The sequence below is a fragment of the Schistocerca cancellata genome, chromosome 1 (genome assembly GCF_023864275.1).
Source record: "Schistocerca cancellata isolate TAMUIC-IGC-003103 chromosome 1, iqSchCanc2.1, whole genome shotgun sequence".
NCBI classification, from domain to species: domain Eukaryota; kingdom Metazoa; phylum Arthropoda; class Insecta; order Orthoptera; family Acrididae; genus Schistocerca; species Schistocerca cancellata.
In genome coordinates, this window is record NC_064626.1 from 695086965 (window position 1) to 695108133 (window position 21169).

At 37.6% G+C, this 21169-nt stretch overlaps 1 protein-coding gene across 1 annotated transcript in view; it reads right to left on the bottom strand.

The window, feature by feature from the left end:
• Nucleotides 1–1289: 1289 nt before the first annotated feature.
• The window catches only part of LOC126184492 (protein CLP1 homolog), a 67287-nt gene continuing 47407 nt past the window's right edge, over nucleotides 1290–21169 (bottom strand). Inside the window, exons 8-9 of the mRNA XM_049926888.1 lie at nucleotides 5863–5988; nucleotides 1290–2683 (exon numbers count right to left, since the gene is read on the bottom strand). Of these exons, the coding sequence (XP_049782845.1) occupies nucleotides 5877–5988 (112 nt within the window). The 3' untranslated portion in view covers nucleotides 1290–2683; nucleotides 5863–5876. The remainder of the gene's footprint in view (nucleotides 2684–5862; nucleotides 5989–21169) is intronic.

The window sequence follows — 21169 nt, forward strand, 5'->3', positions numbered from 1 at the left end:
TAAAAATTTAGATAAACATTAAATAAGTGGTACTTCACATTGTCACTTCTGATTTAAATTGAAAACTATTTCAACAGTTTAATAATTACAGCAATACAAAGTCTGTTGGCCATCAAAGTCCAAGAACTAAAACATTTCTTTTTGCTGAGAGCCAATTTAGCTATTTCCTCCAATGTGACTTCTAAATCTTGGTTAAGTTTCACATATATTTTTATATTTAAACACGACACCTTTGTCTCCAAAGAGAAGTTAGAGTATTTGAAGTGGGACATAGAAATGAAGCTATGATAAGGTAATTAGAACCCCAGGAATGACAAGTCTGAAACAGAAACTATGATTTTTTTACACTCTCCTGAATTCACTTTCATCTACAAAACTAGCAATCTTAACAACACATGTTACTAGGCATCATGCAATGAATTTGTACAGTTTATGACAAAATATTCAGTACACTGGGTCAGAAAATATTGTTATTAGAGATCTGCTTTCTGTTGACATGATGGAAATGCAAGATTTGATATCTGCAGCACACGAGAGTTTGGCAAAATTATCTAAGATAGAGCTGTAAAACATAGGTTTGAGGAGTAAAATAACGTGAATTGTTGGATTTTTTAATATGGGAACTGTCACTCTTTAGCAAAGAAACAACTGAAAGTTATGACATCACTTGTGTGAAAATGCATTTTCTGGTCTGGTTTATGTGAAAAGTAAATAACGGACAAGATTAAAAATGATGAACATAATTTCAGGTTACACTTGTAAGGAATTCAAACTGACCGTAGTAAGCTTGTTAATGAGATACAAGATATTATTTATCAATTTTTTTACCTGTAATACATGCAATCACCACCAACAACTTAACAATTTATTATACAGCTATATAAGATGCAATGCTGTGTTGGATCAATAATTACAATCTCTGTTTTATTAAGGTGTAAAAACGGAACAATTGTACCAAGGGTGATAGTTCTGGTTGTCTAGAATTACTAATCTTTTTTGTTGGTAGGACAAGGACATTGTACATTCAGCAGCCACCTTTTTCCTGTCTGCAAGCCAACTAGAGTGAATTATATCCCACGTTGAATTAATAAATTTAAAAAACATTTGGAGCATTTATGAAGAACATTATCGGCATTATTTTTTTAGCAGGATGTTTTTTCTCCTGTGACTAAGTAAACCCAATAACAACCTTTTTGAATATTAAGATACATGTCTGGCATTTTGTAAATTCGTTTGCCAGTTCTTAGTCATTTAATGTGTAGTTAGGTAAATGCAAAACAAAGACGACATTAACAAATAAGTGTTTATTTCATTTGTTTTCCAAAATTAATTACAAAAATATAAATACACAGATAGTCATAAATATAAATTTCATCACAGTGTAAACAGCTTTATGTACATATTCAATGACAACAACAAAATTATTTTAAAATCTTTGTACATAATTACCACCATATTACACTCTGTCTCTTATATTTATCAGTGATAAAAATTTATCTCAGTGTTACATTTTTGTACCAAGACACATAGTAGCCCTGCATGAGACACACAGAGTTTAGTTATTACATTACATTTCCACACAGGAACACCAGTGAATACACCAATACACATAAGAACCAGCAGTATTACATTTTCTCCTGTGTAAGGAAAGTAAACAGGTTTTGTTCTCTCATTCCCAAGGAGAATAAAATGTTCTCATTTTTTTAATAATGTTTGCCGACGATCATATGCTAGAAAAGTCTACATCCAGATAAATTACAACAATATATACAGTGTACAACACTTAGATATACCTAAATCACTCATCCTCAAAATGTACGTTGTGTTACAGGTCATATTAGGCTTCTGCTTCCTTTGAAATAGGAACAAAATCACTGTGCTATTCGAACAAACAAAGTGTGACACAATGTATAATGAATTCTGTGGACTGTTATACACTTAGAAGACTCCATTTGAATCTTAAAGTGAATGTTATTGGGAGAGGGGAGAGGGAGAGGGAGTGCAAAATGTGTGCAAAAGAATGTATTACACAGTTAACAGACCATATAAATGGAAATAATTTTTGCATAACTCTATCCTTCTTCAATAAAATTATTTTTAATCCACTTTGTAAATCTCACAGACAAAAATGCAAACTGACAAAATTCACACATTTTTTATGCAAACAAAAGCTTTGTATTAAATGGTTCTGTGTCACTGTTGTTCTGCATGAACAGACTATAATTAGCGAACTACTTTGCTGCATTTTATTTTTAATGGTGTAAAAAGATGATGCACAATGGAACCTTCTTCACACTTTAACTGTGTCTAATTGGTCTAGTATAAGTAGTGACTATGTTATAGACCTCCAAAATAATATAAAAATTGTGGGTCAGTGCAAGGTAGAGGGAAAATACTGTAATTCTACTTGGTAATACTGTGATCCACTCATGTGTAGTGCATCATTCATAAAATGAATACATATTTTGCTTCTAAATGATATCTTATCACTCAAGGCTAAATCAAGTGCCACATAATTACTGATGATCACATTCATTATAACTTCAATTCTTTCCACCATTCTCAACAATTTGTGGCTTGCTTATTGCTGTCCTTGTGCCACTTCAATAGTCTCCAAGCTTTTGTAGTTTTGAATCCTTACTCCAGGTGACAAAACTATATGATTCAGCATCCACAGTTGGTTCTGTAAAAGAAATAACAATAAAAAATACAAAATCACCATTTATCAAAAATAAAATGAATGGTACACGATTAAAACATACAACCAGCACAATATTTTGACAAGTGGTATGTAAAGCCATGCCTCAATATACATTTAACTTGAATACCAATCACAGCCCGACTTTGAGAAATCAGCAGCGTGCACTGAAAGTTACTTCAGTTTTGTGTCTGATAAATTATGAAACATTAACCTGATGGTACTTTACCACCACGTAATCATATTTATAACTACAGCATCACTACTTCTAAATGTTATGTTACTAAGACAAGTGCTCTCTCATTATCCTCGCACTCTTCTGTATTAGAACAATATGATTCATGTTAGTTTACCATTGTTAATGGTTACTAAGCTCCATGTATATGAATTGAATTACTTAAAGAAATAAAAAAACAAGGCACTTTTTAAATAGGTCATCATGCCAAGCCATGTTTTGGGCTTTCACCTATCTTCATCGGAGAAATAAATTTATACATTCATCAATACAACTTTTTACCAACTGCATTCTGAATTCTGCAGCTGCCTTTTATTCTGTAATTTGTGACTCCTTTCACTGACTTTATATGCAGAATGCAAACACTTTTAGGCTCAGGGCATTAGTGATCTTAATGGTAGATACTGCTCACATGGGGAAAAAAAGCCATGTACATTTATGCACATCCCTTATATTACACACACTTGCTTACCATGTATCAGTGCTATGAAAATGAACAAATATATATTTAAATAATTTTGAAACTTCCTGCCAGATTAAAACTGTGTGCCGGGCCAAGACATGAACCCAGGACCTTTGCCTTTCGCGGGCAAGTGCTCTACCAAGTGAGATTCCCAAGCACGACTCATGGCCCATCCTCACAGCTTTACTTCTGCCAGTGAGCTGTGAGGACGGGCGGTGAGTCGTGCTTGCGTAGCTCAGTTGGTAGAGCACTTGCCCGCGAAACGCAAAGGTCCCCGAGTTCGAGTCTCGGCCCAGCGCACAGTTTTAATCTGCCAGGAAGTTTCATATCAGTGCACACTCCGCTGCAGAGTGAAAATCTCATTCTTAAATAATTTTGTTTCACTGAATGTTGGGTGAAACCACAGATGTGAAGTTAATGATATAAACTAAGGTGTGAAAATTCAAGTTCCAACACAAAAAGTGATAAATATGAAAGCTAGTTCTGTCATGTGTGACTGTGTAAGAGCTCTCAACAAAGAGAGGTGTACTGAACATTGGAGTGTACTGGGTTTGAGTTGTTTAGTTGAACCACAGTAACATTCTCTGTTTAAAGAAACTATGTGGTGACGGCAACAACCAGTTCTGCATGCTCTGAAATGTGAAAAACATCATAGAGGAACTGGCACTACCACGTAATTCACTGGATTAACATGTTTTGCTATAGTATGAACAGTGTAGACCAATTTAAGTGATTAATAAGATTACAACAATTACTTTATTAAATTCAATGAAAATATATTTGAGAAAGAGTGTTCTAACCCACTGTGAACTACTAAAAGGAATGATTCAACTCACTGCAAAATCGGAGGATGTGTAGAACAGTGGAACCATAATATGTGATTAAGACTGCACAGAGATAGGTGCATGTAGGACCAGCAGCTCAGTCTTTTGTGTGACTGTACAGGTCAGTGTTATGCCCCACATAAACAGTGAAGAGCCGTCAAACCACGTGGAAATATGTGAGCAAGTGTCGGAATTACTAGTCAATGTCAAAGTGCACAATATCAACATGAGAGCGAGTTTGAACAGGGCAGAACGATTGGTCTCCAGGAAACAGGTTTTTCATTAATGGGACACTGCAGCTCCTATAGGGCATACTACTACAACAGTGATGTGTTTCTGGAACTGGAAGACAGTCCTACACATCAATGTGTGGGTACTTGAGCACACAAAGTGACCACAATGTAGGATAAAAACTAAGAGAACAGTCTCAGTAACAGTGTTGACTTCATAGTGGATCACTGCAAAGTGTGAGGTCATTGACAGTATACACCATATGCTGAGGAATTGACTTGTGGAATTCATGCCATTATGCTGGCTCCTACTGAAAAGATAGCAACAACACCTAAGACTGCAATGAGCTTGTGAACAATAGCTCACTGCTGGTGGATAGAAAAACGAAGTGTTTTTTGATGAGTCCCACTTCAACTTGTCCAACAGTGATGGCTGTGTATGTGTTACAACACTAATGTGGTGAGTGCAACTGGGCGGACTGCATTTTGAGCGGTGGAGGAAACTAATACCTAATGTGATGGTTTGGAATCCCGTTGCCTATAACAAGTGACCTTGTCTCTTACTTTGTGAAGGCAGCTGGAACAGCATCCACCAGATCAGTAGATTTTATAGCTTGATGCACTACCCCACATGCAGGCAGCTTTACATGCCATATTTCAGCAGGACAAGGTCCAGCCATGTGTGGCATGTTCTTTGAAGAACAACAGGTACCACTGCTCTCCTGAGCTACATGTTCACCCGACAAGTCACCCTTCGAATAAGTCTGGGTTGATCGGCAACTTGTTCCTGCCGCCACTGGTGTTGCTTTTGAACACGCCTACCAACCATGTGGCAGTGTACACTCTGGCAACTTTTCCAAGCCCTCTTTGATTCCATGCCATGATATCTGGAGGCTAAGATTGTAGCACATAGTGGCTTCTCACTGTACTGCAGTCTGAAGTTCACAATGCATGTATAATTCTGCAATCCTAATCATCTGTGTATTGTCATGTCCCTCTATGTAATAAATTTCATTGTAACTGCACGTCGTCTTCTTGGTGTTCCAATTTTCATACACAGTAGTGTACTTTATAGCACCTGTTTTTGAGTATGTTGTGCAGTGAAAGAGTGGGAGACAACTAGGAGCAACTGTCAAGTGCTGCAGGTAGGTTTTTCCATTAGGCACCTGTCACAACTACAACAGCAATATCTGAATGTAGTGTTACGTGTAATGGTGAACGTAATAACCTTCACAGTGTCAACCAGCTGGGTCTACTATAGAAAAGAAAAGTTACTGAAATAGAAACCCCATCCCCCTCCACCCTCCACCTAACCAATCACATGCAACAGAGCCAACTGAATAAAGTCTGATGAAACGAAACAAAGGTATCTGTTGCAGTATGCGTAAAAAGAGTTACACATTTCCACTTACCGTAACACCTAATGTCAGTGGCTGTCCATGAATTGTACTTCAGATAACAGCAATAAAGTCTTTGGAAGTGGCCTCGGCTGGGGGCTCAGCACTGTCAAACTTTGCCTTTCCATGTCAACATTTGTTCTGGAACACACACAGAAGATATTTCAATGACGACTGAAATATATGCTTTCAAGTACATGAGATTACAATTTAATGAAATTGGAGCATTAAGCACAACAAGATACTGTCTTTTACAACTCATACAATGGTGTGCAAAACTTAAGGACAAAAATAACTTTTGCATGATGCGTTATTGCCAAGAAAGATAGCTTGACCATATCTAAAAAGAATCGTTACAGTATGGTGCAAAAGACAACTGACAGAAATATGCAATTTGACAAGCAGAAATTACATTTTTATTCAATGACAATAATTATACTGAGGCCAACACGATTCACAATAGTTCCCTGTACATTACAAATGGTGTGACAGGGAGGGTGTGTGATCACCATGGATGGCAATGTATGCTCTGCAAAGTGCTCCCATGCTGGCCACAGGGTTAGTAAGGAGTTCTTGTGGTAGAGTGTCCCACTCCTCCAAAAGCATGGGTGATGACTGCTGGATGGCCATTAGTGCATGTTGACATGCTGCAATCTGTTTTTCCAATACATTCCACATGTGCACAAAGGGACTTAAATCAAGGGGAATGGGCAGGCCAGTCCATTTTCAGAATATCTTCTCATTCTAATAGCTTCTCTGCTTAAGGTGTTGAATGTGATCACACACTGTCACACACAAAAATGAAGCCTGGGCACACAAGAAAAGATACACATGCAGGAAGAATACAGTGTCAAAATAACACTGACTCGTGACCTAATGGGTTCAAAGATATGGAAATCATTATGCCCATCCAACATTATGCCTCCCCAAATTATATAGCACCTGGACCACCAAAACTATCATGCTCAACAATGTTCCTGGGTGCATTACTTGTTCCAACATCTAGTCAATATATCCAGGGTATATTCAGAATTTCATTTTTATGGATGACAATACATGACCACATTGATCAGCACAGGTGGAGGACTCTTTGAACAAAAGGATATTTGGCAAAGGGACTGGCTAGCCCATTCTTTCGAATAGCATCAAACACATGTGTTATACATTGGGGAGATGTACTGCAGCACATCCACATGCACCAACAACCATTCAGCGGTTGTCAAGCGTGGTAGTGGAGGAATGGAGAACCCTACCACAAGAACTATCTACCAACCTTGTAGCCAGCATGGGAGCATGTTTCAGAGCATGCTTTGCTGTTTGTAATTATCACATGCCCTATTAAGAATCATGTCCCACATTTTGTAATGCCCAAAAGTCCATCATGAATTGTGGTGACTTAAGGATAATTATTGTCTTTTAATAAATGTGTCATTTCTGTTGGTCTCATTGCCTAGTTCTTTCAGTTACCTTCTTTATTATACCGAAGCAGTTCTTTCTATGTAGGGTCTATGTGAAAGGCATGCTCAAGAGGGACAACTCTGCCAGGTATCATCATCTAAAATTAGAAGACGAAATCATTCTTTCATGCCTCTTAGGAGGGAAGAGAGATCAGAGTTTAGTGTTCAATATATTAAGTCATTATAGATGGAGCACAAGCTTTGATTTGGAGAAGGAATTGTCTTATTATTTGGATTACAAGATTCATGAAAACAGGGAAAACACAAATCTGGATGACATAACAGTGATTCAAACCATCACCCTCCCAAATGCGAGTCACATCTTTATGATCAGTGCAATTCAAGAAAGATATGGAACTTGGGAATGTTATTTAAACAGCCAGTTTCAAATAAATTAATCACATTATGAAGAGTATTTCTCTCATATCAATTTTGGAAAATTGCATATCATTTACTAGTTCCATCTGCCATCTTCTAAAGTGTGTAGTTACACACTGGGAATGTTTCTTTCTTTAAACAATGGAAATGCATGTTGGTAATACAGATACGTAATAACAATGGACATAAATTTCTGTGCTTTTAGTCTGTTATCTGAATTCGCATAAATGTCAACCAATATGATGATTTAAATGCAGTATCCTCCCTCCTTTAAGTACCACATGATGTCATTTTAGGTTATAAATTGTACCATGGCAAAAGACTAACAAATTTGTAACACATTATTTAAATTATCAACTTACAATATTATTTTTTAATTTTAGCCCTAAAATTAGTTGCGAGAACTTCATTAAATTCACTTGTGTCCAAAACTGACAAACTGGAACAAAGAAAACCAGTTTCATCTTTCCACCTTTCTTTAATTAGATATATTTAAGCACACATGTACAATACAAGATGTAATGTTACATCACCCATGCTGAAGGTTGGCAGCCCTGCAGCCAGGCGACTAGCGCGAGGTTTGGTGTTCTCGTAAAGATAAGTTATTTTAGATTATAAAACATATAGATTAGTACTGATTACGTGGTAAATAAGTGTATTAGTGTGCCGTTTAAGTGTACCATTAAAGGTTTCAATTTTCTTTACGTATAGCAGAAAACGCGAAAAGACCGTACAGTCGTATTTTCTGTTTACGTTCTGCTGCAGCAAATCTATAGAATTTCGTTTAGTTGTTCCTTGCTCTCTCCAGCCATTTAACTTAGCGTACCTCTTCATTATTTAACTAGCATTTCCGGAAAGTAGCGTAAAGTTTAACTTGTTGTTTCAGAAACTTTGCACTTTTGTTTTTGTTTACACACAGTTGCGTATAGGCCAAATTTGTGTAACCATATTTTCGTGTTTATCTGTAATTTAACTGACTTATTCTTAATAAATTATTACGTTTATCATGAGTGAAAAGTGCTTGACTTGCCGTAGAATAGTTAGGTCAGGGCTTTGGTGTGATGGGTGCTGTAATTTTTTCCATGTGGGTGACTGTAGTGGCGTGGGAATAGGGGAAGTAAATGAGACTCATCAGTGGCTTTGTAGGATTTGTAGTAGAGATAGGAAGATACTGGAACAGGAGGGGAAAATTGCTGCCCTTCAGGCTGAGTTAGACAAGGCCAGGGGAGATCTTGACAGGTTAAGGAGGGAGAAGGGTAAAGAGAGGTGGGAAGTGGCAACAGGCAACAGGAGGAACAGGCCTAGAACTTTGTCTGACAGCTTTATGGTGAATGTGGAAAATAGATTTGACCTGTTGCTTCAGTTAGAAGCTGGTGAGCCTCAAGCAGTTACAGGTGTAGACAGGGCACAACAAACTTTCAGCAGCAAATTGAAAAGTAAGAATGTAGGGAAATCAGTAAAGAGAAAGAAAGTGTTGTTGTTAGGTAGTTCCCATGGAAGAGGTGTTGGCCAACTCTTGCAGGATGAACTAGGATCAGAATACCAGGTCACCAATTTTTTTAAACCTAGTGCTGGTCTGGAGCAAGTGACAGAGGATTTAGGATCACTTTGCAAAGATTTCACTAAGGAAGACACCGTGGTTATAGTGGGTGGGGCAGGTAACAGTATTGACAGAGATCCTGGGTACAGCATAGAGTGTGACCTGGCGAAGATTGCATCAGCATCGAAGCATACCAGTGTTGAGTCTGTATCTGTTCTTGGGCGCCATGACCGACCTCATTTGAACTCTTCTGTCAAGAGAGTTAATTTGGAGCTGGAACGGCTGCTCATGTCGGGTGCGGGGTCACACATTGGTGTGGTTCATGTTGATTCTATCAGTAGGTGGGATTATACTAGGCATGGCCTTCACCTCAACAGGAAGGGGAAGGGTAAATTGGCTGGGGAAATAGCAGGAAAGTTAAAGGGGGGAGGCACTGTCATGAGTGGTAAAATACCAGTGGTTATAGGATTCAGAAAAGACCCTTTTTTAGGGTAGGGAGGACAGAAAGAAAACAAATTTTAAGAGAGGTTAGAACTGAGACAAACCTTCAGTTTGAGAAAGAAATCAAAAAACATAATTCCAGCTTATTACATCAACATAAACAGCCATTGGTTAAGAATTTTCAACTGTCGGCAGATATTTTAACTCCACCCAATTTTAACTCAGTCAATGTGAAATGTCAGCTATCTTTATTGCATCAAAATATTCGAGGACTGAGAAATAAAATTAATGAATTAACTATCTGCATAGATGAATTAGAGTCTTCAAACCCAGCTGACATAATCTGCCTCTCCGAACATCATGTGACCACTGGTATAGAACTTTTAAGTGTTACAGGGTTTAGGTTAGCATCTCACTTTTGTAGATCAGAAATGGAGAAAGGAGGAGTTGCCACATTCATCAGGAACTGTCATAAATTTAAGAACATAGACATTCATAAATTTTGCCTAGAACAGCATATGGAAGCATGTGCAACAGAATTAGATTTTCACAAAAAATCTTTCATAATATTAAGTGTATATCGAGCACCTGCAGGTAACTTTAATCTGTTTGTAAACCACCTTGAAGCTGTACTGGCCCATTTAACAACCAAAAACAAAGAAATAGTGGTTGCTGGTGATTTCAATGTAGATTTCCTTAAAGACTCTCCCAATAAGAACTTATTTGAGTTAGTAACACTATCATTCAACTTAATTCCCACAGTAAAGTTCCCCACTAGGATAGCCACTTGCTCACAAACAGCCATTGATAATATCTTTATAGAAAAGTCAAATGAACAAAATTATATTACAAAACCAATAGTCAATGGCCTCTCAGACCATGACATGCAGTTCCTTCTGTTAAATGTTAATACTGAACAGGATATAAAATCTGTTAAATATGAGCTCAAGAGGGTAATCAGTAAGCCAAAAATGGATTATTTTAGGACACTCCTCAGAGACATTCACTGGACTGATGTTTACAGTGCTCATGGCATGAATGAAAAATATAACATTTTTGCTAATAAAGTGCTTACCTTATTCGAACACTGCTTTCCCCCAAAACTTACCAAGGTTAGAGCAAAGTCTACAAAGAAGCCATGGATTACTCGAGGAATAGGGGTATCTTGTAAAACCAAAAGAAAACTGTATCTGTCAATCCGAAACATTTCCAATGTTGATGCTATAGCACATTATAAGAAATACTGCAAAATATTAAAGACTGTAATACGGATGTCAAAGCAAATATATTACAAGGAAAAGATAGCCATATCAGATAACAAAATAAAGACAATATGGGATATAGTGAAGGAGGAGACCGGTAGAACCAGACATGAAGAGGAACAAATAGCATTAAGAGTAAATGATGCATTGGTGACAGATGTGTATAGTGTTGCAGAACTTTTTAACAAACATTTTATAACTGTTACTGAAAAGATGGGGTTGTCAGGTTCGGTAGATGCTGCTATGGATTACCTTAGACCAGACATTTCAAGTAACTTCCATAATATGAATTTGACCCTCACTACCCCAACAGAAATAATGTCCATCATAAAATCTTTAAAATCAAAAACATCTAGTGGGTATGATGAAATATCAACAAAGTTAATTAAAGAATGTGATTCTGAGCTAAGTAACATATTAAGCTATCTGTGTAACCAGTCGTTTATCAGTGGAATATTTCCTGAATGGCTGAAATATGCTGAAGTTAAGCCACTGTTTAAGAAGGGAGATAAAGAAATAGCATCAAATTTCCGTCCAATTTCACTGTTGCCAGCATTCTCAAAAATTTTCGAAAAAGTAATGTACAGTCATCTTTATCTCAAATAACATACTGTCAAAGTCACAGTTTGGATTTCTAAAAGGTTCTGATATTGAGAAGGCTATCTACACTTACAGTGAAAATGTACTTAATTCATTAGACAAAAAATTGCAGGCAACTGGTATATTTTGTGATCTGTCAAAGGCATTTGACTGTGTAAATCACAATATCCTTTTAAGTAAACTAGAATATTATAGTGTAACAGGAAATGCTGCAAAATGGTTCAAATCTTATATCTCTGGCAGGAAACAAAGGGTGTTATTAGGAAAGAGACATGTATCAAGCTATCAGGCATCATCCAACTGGGAACTAATTACATGTGGGGTCCCACAAGGTTCCATTTTGGGCCCCTTACTTTTTCTTGTGTATATCAATGACCTTTCATCAGTAACATTACCAGATGCCAAGTTTGTTTTGTTTGCTGATGATACAAACATTGCAATAAATAGCAAATCAAGTGTAGTCTTAGAAAGATCAGCCAATAAAATATTTGCGGACATTAATCACTGGTTCCTAGCCAATTCTTTGTCACTAAACTTTGAAAAAACACACTACATGCAGTTCAGAACTTGTAAGGGGTGTCCCAAGAGTATATGTCTAACATATGATGACAAGAAGATAGAAGAGGTGGACGGTGTTAAATTCTTGGGATTACAGCTTGATAATAAATTCAACTGGGAGGAGCACACCACAGAACTGCTGAAGCGTCTTAACAAATCTCTGTTTGCAATGCGAATTTTGTCAGACATAGGGGATATAAAAATGAAAAAGCTGGCATACTATGCTTACTTTCATTCCATAATGTCATATGGGATTATTTTCTGGGGTAATTCATCAAGCCAAGCTAAAGTTTTCCGGGCACAAAAACGTGCAGTAAGAATTATATGTGGTGTGAACTCAAGAACATCCTGCAGAAGCCTGTTTAGGGAACTAGGGATACTAACTACAGCTTCCCAATATATTTATTCCTTAATGAAATTTGTCATTAAAAATATATCACTTTTTCAAACCAACAGCTCAATTCATGGAATCAATACTAGAAATAAGAATAATCTTCACAAGGATTTAAAGTCACTTAGTCTTGTACAAAAAGGTGTGCATTATTCAGGAACACATATTTTCAATAACTTGCCAGCAGCCATAAAAAGCTTAACAACCAATGAAATTCAGTTTAAGAGAAGCCTAAAGGATTTATTGGTGGCCAACTCCTTCTACTCCATTGATGAATTTCTTAGTAAAACCAACTGATTTGTATATAAGTACAACATAACTTCTGCACAATTTCAGTGCAGTAATGTGTTCACTGAAAATTTGCGTGTGTGTGTGCTTGTGTGTGTGTAAGTGTGTAAGTATAATCTAACTTCTGCACCATTTCAGTGCAGTAATGTGTTCATTGTAAATAAGTATTACAGTAGTTGTATTACATGTTTCTTACCTTATAAATAAATAAAAAACTTTTTTATTTTAAATTCAGTGCAATAGTATTTGTAAAATGACTCTTAGTGTTCATTAAAAAATGACGATCATTCCACTTGGGACCTGTGGAATGGTACATTAGCTTATTTGTTTTAGTTGTAAATATTTGTCATGTATTGTTGTTTTTCTGACATGTTCCACATCCTGGAGGACCTCCTCACTACGGATCAATTGGAATGAAATTAAATCTGATCTAATCTAATCTAATCTAATTTTATATGTCAAAGGCACATTCACTACTACAAAAAGATGAATAAATATCAAACACGAGTCTGCTACACTTCCATAAGCCTGTAAAGAATACTAGCTCTTCATAATACAATGTGCAAGGATGTAGTCTGGAAGCCTGTGACAAAAAAGTGCAACTATTGTATACTACTTGGCATTTTAGTATGTTATTGCTGACGACTTAACAAAAGTCTATTACCAAAAATTTTGGATTATGGGACCCACGAGGCCCAAGCACTTTCAAATGTGTCATAAATGTGCTTTTTAGAAATACCTTATACTAGATGAAACTTTTCTATGTATTATTCACAATATAAATTGTCCACAGAAAATGTCAGCAAGAACCCAACTGGAACTAACACTATCAGCAATGTTCAAAAAAGTGTCAAAATTGTATGTGTTGTAACTATTTTATACTCTTTGAAATCTTTATCTTTCTTTATCTTCATTCTCAACAAATTATTATTATTATTATTATTATTATTATTGAAAAAAAATAAATTAATTATAATTTTCGAGTTCCAACAGTCAGCAACACCTACAGCAAAAATGCATGCATGTTGTACACCAAACCCAAGTTTAATTGTTTTTTCATACTAAGTATTTTATTTATAAATATTTTGATTGTTTCAAACATGTATGAAGATAAAAAAACATCTATTCTTAATCTAAGTTACTTTTTTAGTATTTGCAATGCAATGTTGGTACTATTAACAACATTTGTTACAATGTATATTATGTGAATAGTATACAGACTCTTGATTTTTTCTATCAAAAATTTATAATGCTAAAAAGTGTTGCTATAAGGTAATTTTCAGATTTTATATTTTACGACACGTTTGAAAGTGCATGGGCATCATATGTCCCAATTCCAAACTTTTTAATAATAGGTTTTTGTTAAGTTGTCAATGACAATAATATTAAAATACTAAGCAGTATAAAATAATTGCATCTTTCCTGACAGGAGGCTCTCAGATTAATCCTTAAATTGCCTCCTAACAAATATGACTGATTTCTACTAAAATCTGAGCTTTTGACATTATCCATCATTACCTCGGACATGAAATAAACTGAGAATCAAGTAAGTAACAAAATCACACAGATGTCAATGATGTGGTAGTGCTCATTGGTGCCAATGACAAAATGTTTCTGCACTTCAATTTCCAAGTCCTCTTTGTTGACTGAATCCTAAAGTTGAAGTGTACAGCTTGTGACTATTCATCAAGATACATTCACATGCACCGTGTGTGTGTGTGTGTGTGTTCCCTTTTCTGAAGAAATCTTTGGCCAAAAGCTAAACATGTAACAGTTTTTTTTCGTTGTGCATGTCTGCAAGTCAATGTGTCATCTTTATGGTGATTAGTGATCCATCCTTTCCCTTGTATTGTTAATATCTGTCAATGTTTACTCAGAACTCAAAACTCCTCGTAATAGCTGAACAGCGTATACTGACAGCTTGGTTCTTCTGTCATGGACACACACTCCTGCAGTACCAACAACTCCACTGATCTACAAATCAGAACACTGATACAAACTACAAGGTGGAGCAAAGGAAACACGTTTCTTAAACGATTAGTACTCGGCGACAAATGGGGGTACTGATGTGGCAGACAGCTCAGACAATGCAGTTTCAGTTGCTATGGAGCATAGATCATCATGTATTTGCAGTCGAGCGGTTCTTTAGAAACAATGATTTAGTCATCATGATTCAACAGCTTTTCTGTCAAATGCTGGACAGTGAGTTTCAGTCAAAAAGTGAAACACTATACTGCAAAGGGTTGCAGCATTTAGAAGTACTGCATCTGTGATGAAAAAGAAACCACTAGCCTTCCCCATTCAGTTCACACTCTAGAAAACAGACAATGTGAGAATGGCAGTTCCTGCTAGTCCAAAATGATCTGCTAGGCGCGAAGCTGTATTGCTGGGTGTGTCACGTCATTCCCTTCTTTGCATCTTACATGTGGGCCCAAGATTAAGAAAAAGTTTTGGCATAGCGGATGCTATTTTAACAGAAGATACAGATGTCCCAGTATTCAGGAGTGATGAAGCCCATTTTCATCTGGATGGTTATGTTAATGTAGGGAACTGTCAATACCAGGCATCGGAGAACAAAGGACACCACCAAAAATCTTTCCACTGCTCAAAAGTAACAGTTTTGTGTGGTATCTCCGAGATAGGTATTGCTGGACCTCACTTTTTGAAAGACGGCGGAACCACAGAATAGTGCCACAGCTCACATGGCAAGAACATCCGTGGAAGCGGTTCGACAAATGTTGCTTGGCCCCCACGTTTACCCGATCTGTGACTTCTTTTACTGGGCCTACTTGAAATCAGAAATCGGTATGAACAAGTCCCGCACAATCTATTACCTCAAGGTTTTCATTCATCACGAAACTGAAGCTGTGCCAAACGAAATGTCGGAGAGAGCCATGTGTAGCTTTTAGGAGAAGATCCAAATTTATGTCCAGCAAGGAGGACATAATCTTAATGAAATTATTTTACAAACCTAATTCAGGTATGTAGATTTTGAAAGTGCAATAAAAGTACTATTACTGAATGTAAGATTTTTTTTAAAAAACAAAGCTGGTTTCTATTATTCAAGACTGAAAAACAAGCATTTCCTTTCGTCCATTCTGTATAATGCTCCAAAAATGTCTATCATCATTTTTCCTGCCAATATGAAACAACGGAAAATCCAGGATGGCACGTAAAAATATTTTGAAAAGGATAGTTGCTAATCACGACACAGTGGAGATGCTGAGTCGCAGACAGGCACAATAAAAAGTGAGCTTGCTGCCAACATGGCTTTTGTCGGAAACACACAAAAAAAACACACACACACACACACACACACACACAAGCAAACATAACTCACACACACATGACCACAGTCTCTGACTGCTGAGGCCTTGTGGTCATGTCCATGTGAGTTGCGTTTGCATCAGTATGTATCTGTATGTTGTCTATTTCTGATGAAGGCCTTGTTCCACAAAATTTCGGGAGAACTGCTGGATGTTTGTAACTTCCTGCCACAATATTTCGGCGCAGAGTCTTATAGCCATCTTCAGGTGATAATGGCAAAAACGCACTGAGCTCTGGTATTTAAGGCCCGCCGGCACATGCGTGGTGGATTCACTTGGCATTGCACGAGTACTAGTTGAGCGCATTCGATTCTGCGGCACTGTGAGCTCTCCATGGCGAAAACTCACTGCATTGATATCAATTCGATTATCTTCCTGGGGTTCCATCATAGAACTACGCTGGCTATGGAGGACATGAAGTTTTTCAACGATTGGATTCCATGCCGAATTCAACTGAAAACCACTGTCTCCATTAATAAGAGACTCACTGTCAGACAGTCGTATTTCCATGGATTCCATGAATAAAAGGACTCCAAAAGTTAGATATATGGGCCACAATATTTGTCTCACTGTAGTCGATGACATGATCAGTGGAAATACAGTGTTCAGTGATGGCAATCTTACAAGGCTGAAGATGGCGAGTATGCCGCTGATTTTCTATGATGCGATCCTGCACAGTACATGTTGTTTGCTCTATATAAGATTTGCCGCATTCACACAAAATCCTGTAAACATCTGCCTTATGCAGCTCTAAGTCATCTTTGACAGACCCCCAACAGCAACTAAATTTTTGCAGAAGGGCGAAAAATCGCTTTCACATTATATTTTCTTAGTATTCTGCCTATTTGCCCTGAAATATTACCAATATATGGTAAATAGGCAGTAGTTTTAATGGCCTCTTCCTCTTCTTTGCTCCGTCGTTTACAGGTCTGCAGCGCTTTCTCCACTTGCTGGGATGAATACCCATTCTTCAGAAATACAATCTACAGGAGCTTCAGTTCTGTTTGCAAACTATCGGTGTCAGAGATGACGTGGGCTCGGTGAATCAATGTCTTCAAACACCCATTGTTTGTGCCGGATGGTGGCAACTAGTGGCTTGCAAGTAAAGGTCTGTGTGAGTGGACTTTCTATATACTGAATGACCACGTGTGCCATCACTCTTATGTCACACAAAGACATCTAGAAACGACAGGCAACCCTCCTTCTCCAACTCCATAGTAAATTTCATGTTTTCGTCTACGGAGTTCAGATGTTGTAGGAACTCTCGCAGACGATCCAAACCGTGAGGCCAAACTATAAAAGTATCAACATATCGCCAAAATACTGTTGGTTTAAAAGTGGCTGAGGCGAGTGCTCACTCCTCAAAATCTTCTAGAAAAAGATTGGCCACCAGGGGAGACAAAGGATTCCCCATGGCAACACCGTCTGATTGCTCATAAAACTCATTGTTAAATAAAAAATATGTAGAGGAGAGGCTGTGCTCAAACAGCACTGTAATGTCAGCTTCAAACCTACTGCCAATGAGATGTAGTGAGTCCACAAGAGGTACATTTGTAAAAAGTGAAACTACATCGAAACTGACCAACAAGTCATAACTTTGCAGCTGGAATAATGTAAGTCTTGCTGTGTGTTGAGAAGAGCAACACGGCTGAAGAGCAACATCTCGCCTATGGAGAGGGTAGCCCTCCGCAACTTAAGAGCAGACCAGGATACAGTGGTAAATAAATTGGACAAAGGTAATGCTACTGTTTTAATACTACAGGAGGACTAAGACCTATGTTTTATTAAGCGACTCAACATATCGCAAAATTGATAAGGATCCTACGACCCGAGTGGTGCGGAAAACAGCAGAACTTCTGACTAACAATTCCTTACCAAAGGAGGTGATTAATAAACTGAAACCAAATAGTTCAGTTCCATCTAGGCTATATGGATTGCTGAAGATCCACAAGGATAATGTGCCATTACGTCCAATTGTGAGTAATATTGGAACAGCCACCTATGACTTGGCGAAGTATTTGGCATCTTTGCTCAAGCCAATGGTAGGAAATTGTTCACATCACATAAAGAACTGCAGTGATTTCATCAGCAGACTTCAGTTATTGCAGCTGCAAAGTTATGACTTGTTGGTCAGTTTTGATGTAGTTTCACTTTTCACAAATGTAACTCTTGTGGCCTCACTACATCTCAATGGCAATAGGTTTGGAGCTGACATTACAGCGCTGTTTGAGCACTCCCTCTCCTATAATTATTTTTTGTTTAACGACAAGTTTTGTGAACAGTCAGACAGTGTCTGCCATGGGGAGTCCTTTGTCTTCCCCAGTGGCCAATCTTTTTCTGGAAGAATTTGAGGAGTGAGCACTCGCCTCAGCCACTTTTAAACCAACAGTATTTTGGCGATATGTTGACGTTACTTTTATAGTTTGGCATCATGGTTTGCATTATCTGCGAGAGTTCTTACAACTATGGAGTTGGAGGAGGAGGGTTGCCTGCTGTTTTTAGATGTCTTGGTGTGACATAAGAACGATGGCACACGTGGTCATTCAGTATATAGAAAGTCCACTCACACAGACCTTTACTTGCAAGCCGCTGGTTGCCAACATCTGGCACAAACGATAGGTGTTTTGAAGACATTGATTCACCGAGCCGACGTCATCTCTGACACCGATAGTTTGCAAACAGAACTGGAACACCTGCAGATTGTATTTCTGAAGTGGAGAGAGCACTGCAGACCTGTAAATGGCAGAGCAAAGAAGAGGAAGAGTCCTTTAAAACGACTGCCTATTTACCATATATTGGTAATATTTCAGGGCAAATAGGCAGAATACTAAGAATATATAAGTTAAAGCAATCTTTCTCCCTCCTGCAAAATTTTCGTTTCTGTTGGGGTCTGCAAAGATGCCCTATAGCTGCGCAAGGCAGGTGTTTACAGGATTCTGTGTGAATGCAGCAAATCTTATATAGAGCAAATAACATGTACTGTGCAGGATCGCATTGGAGAACATCAGCGGCATACTCACCTTCTTCAGCCTTGTAAGACTGCCATCACTGAATACTGTATTTCCACTGATCATGTCATCAACAACAGTGAGACAAATATTGTGGCCCACATGTCTAACTGCGTATTGAAGTTCTATTATTAATGAATCCATGGAAATATGACTGACTGACAGTGAGTCTCTTAATAATCAAGACGGTGGTTTTCAGTTGAATTTTGCATGGAATCCAATCGTTGAAAAACTTCATGTCCTCCATAGCCAGCGTACTTCTATAATGGAACTGCAGGAAGATAATTTAATTGATATGAAAGCGGCGAGTTTTCAATATGCAGGGCTCGCCGCGCAGCAGAATCAAACGCGCTCAAGTAGTGCATGTGCAATACCAAATGAATCCACCACGCATGTGCCAACAGGGCCTTAAATACCAGAGCTCAGTGCGTTTTCGCCAGTATCACCTGAAGATGGCCAGAAGACTCTGCACCGAAATATTGTGGCAGGAAGTTACAACCATCCAGCAGTTCTCCTGAAATTTTGTAGAACAATATGCATGCCGAGGAAGTTTTAACTCTCATGAAGGCCTTGTTCGCTGAAAGCTCAATTTCTGATAGTTCTTCCCACATCTATTTCATACTTGGTTCAGACTAAATGCCAATCACTGGATATTAAATAAACTAACTTTTATATGTGAACAGAACTCAACTCATCCTCTTCATCTGTCAGTCTATGTTATAACAAACTTGAACAAACATAAGGAAAAGGTAAGATTGCTACTTATCGTAAAGATGACACCTTAAGTTGCTGATAGTAACAATTACAAGATACTTCTCAATGACAATTAAGGTAGCTGTGCCTGTCTGCAACTTAATGTGTCATCTTTACAGTACACAGCAATCTGTCTTTCCTTTCCATTGTTGGTATTCTGACCTGCAGTTTCCATTGTTTGATTATACCAGATTTGATGCTTGTGCAATTTTTTGTAGCACACAGTTTAAAAATTTACACACATAGTGTCCTAATACTTGCAGTCATTGTAATACAGTTTCACATCACAAGCATTTCCATGTCTAATAAAATCAATACACACGCTATTCTATGGGTTATATTTCACAGCTGTCATCAAACAGCAGTCTTCTGATAGATCACATTCTGCACATGAGCATTTGCATGGAATCTATAGGTGTTTCCAGTGATCTCCTATTGTTTCCACAATCTTAGCACAATGCTACATGAATTTCCAATTCAATCACATTAATTGCAGTTCAAATAGTGTGTCAATGCAGACAACTCTCATTGTATAGCAGCAGAACTGAGGCATACAAAAAAAGAACTATGATGTGGCAGCAGAGCCTATGAATCATAATTACGATCTGCATAAGGTGCAAGCATGTAAGCTGAGTCACTTTATTTGCACATCCATATACTTTTCAATTGCTCCACAATACAGTGAGTGGTTGTCTCCATTATTTGTATCTACTTATGATTTCCCAGGATCACTTTAACTATGGTACACCTTTCTTCCAGTTTACCTACTACACTATTGCATTCAAACTACATGTACACAAAACCACATTAAACAACCTAACTCACTAGCCCTCTCATATTGTGCTCAGCAACTTGTCAGGCAAGTGATATTAAATGCATAAATTCCTTACAAGGCAGCTATATTAGATACCTCACATCCCACTGGCCAACATATTTCTCTGGCAGACAGTTACATAGCATCTGAAATATGGCAAATGCTGTTAAGCACTGTTACACATACAAGGACAACTCAATATAATTACCTATTGCCTTGGAGAGAAACAATTGGTAAATGCACTGTGAAATTTAACTGATACAGCACGTAACTGTTCTGGACCACAAATAAGAGAATTTGCCACTCAGAATTTGTTTGACACCCTTCTAATATTCTGCAGTGTCAAAGGCACTGAGGTTAGTTACGGTTTAATGCTGTTCAATGACTTCCAATGTTGTCTTGTGTTAAACTTGAAATACTCAGCAAGCATTTCAAATGAAACTTATTTCTGATTACACTATTTGTACTTATCAAAACCACAATAAAAATTTCTTCACCTCTTTAAC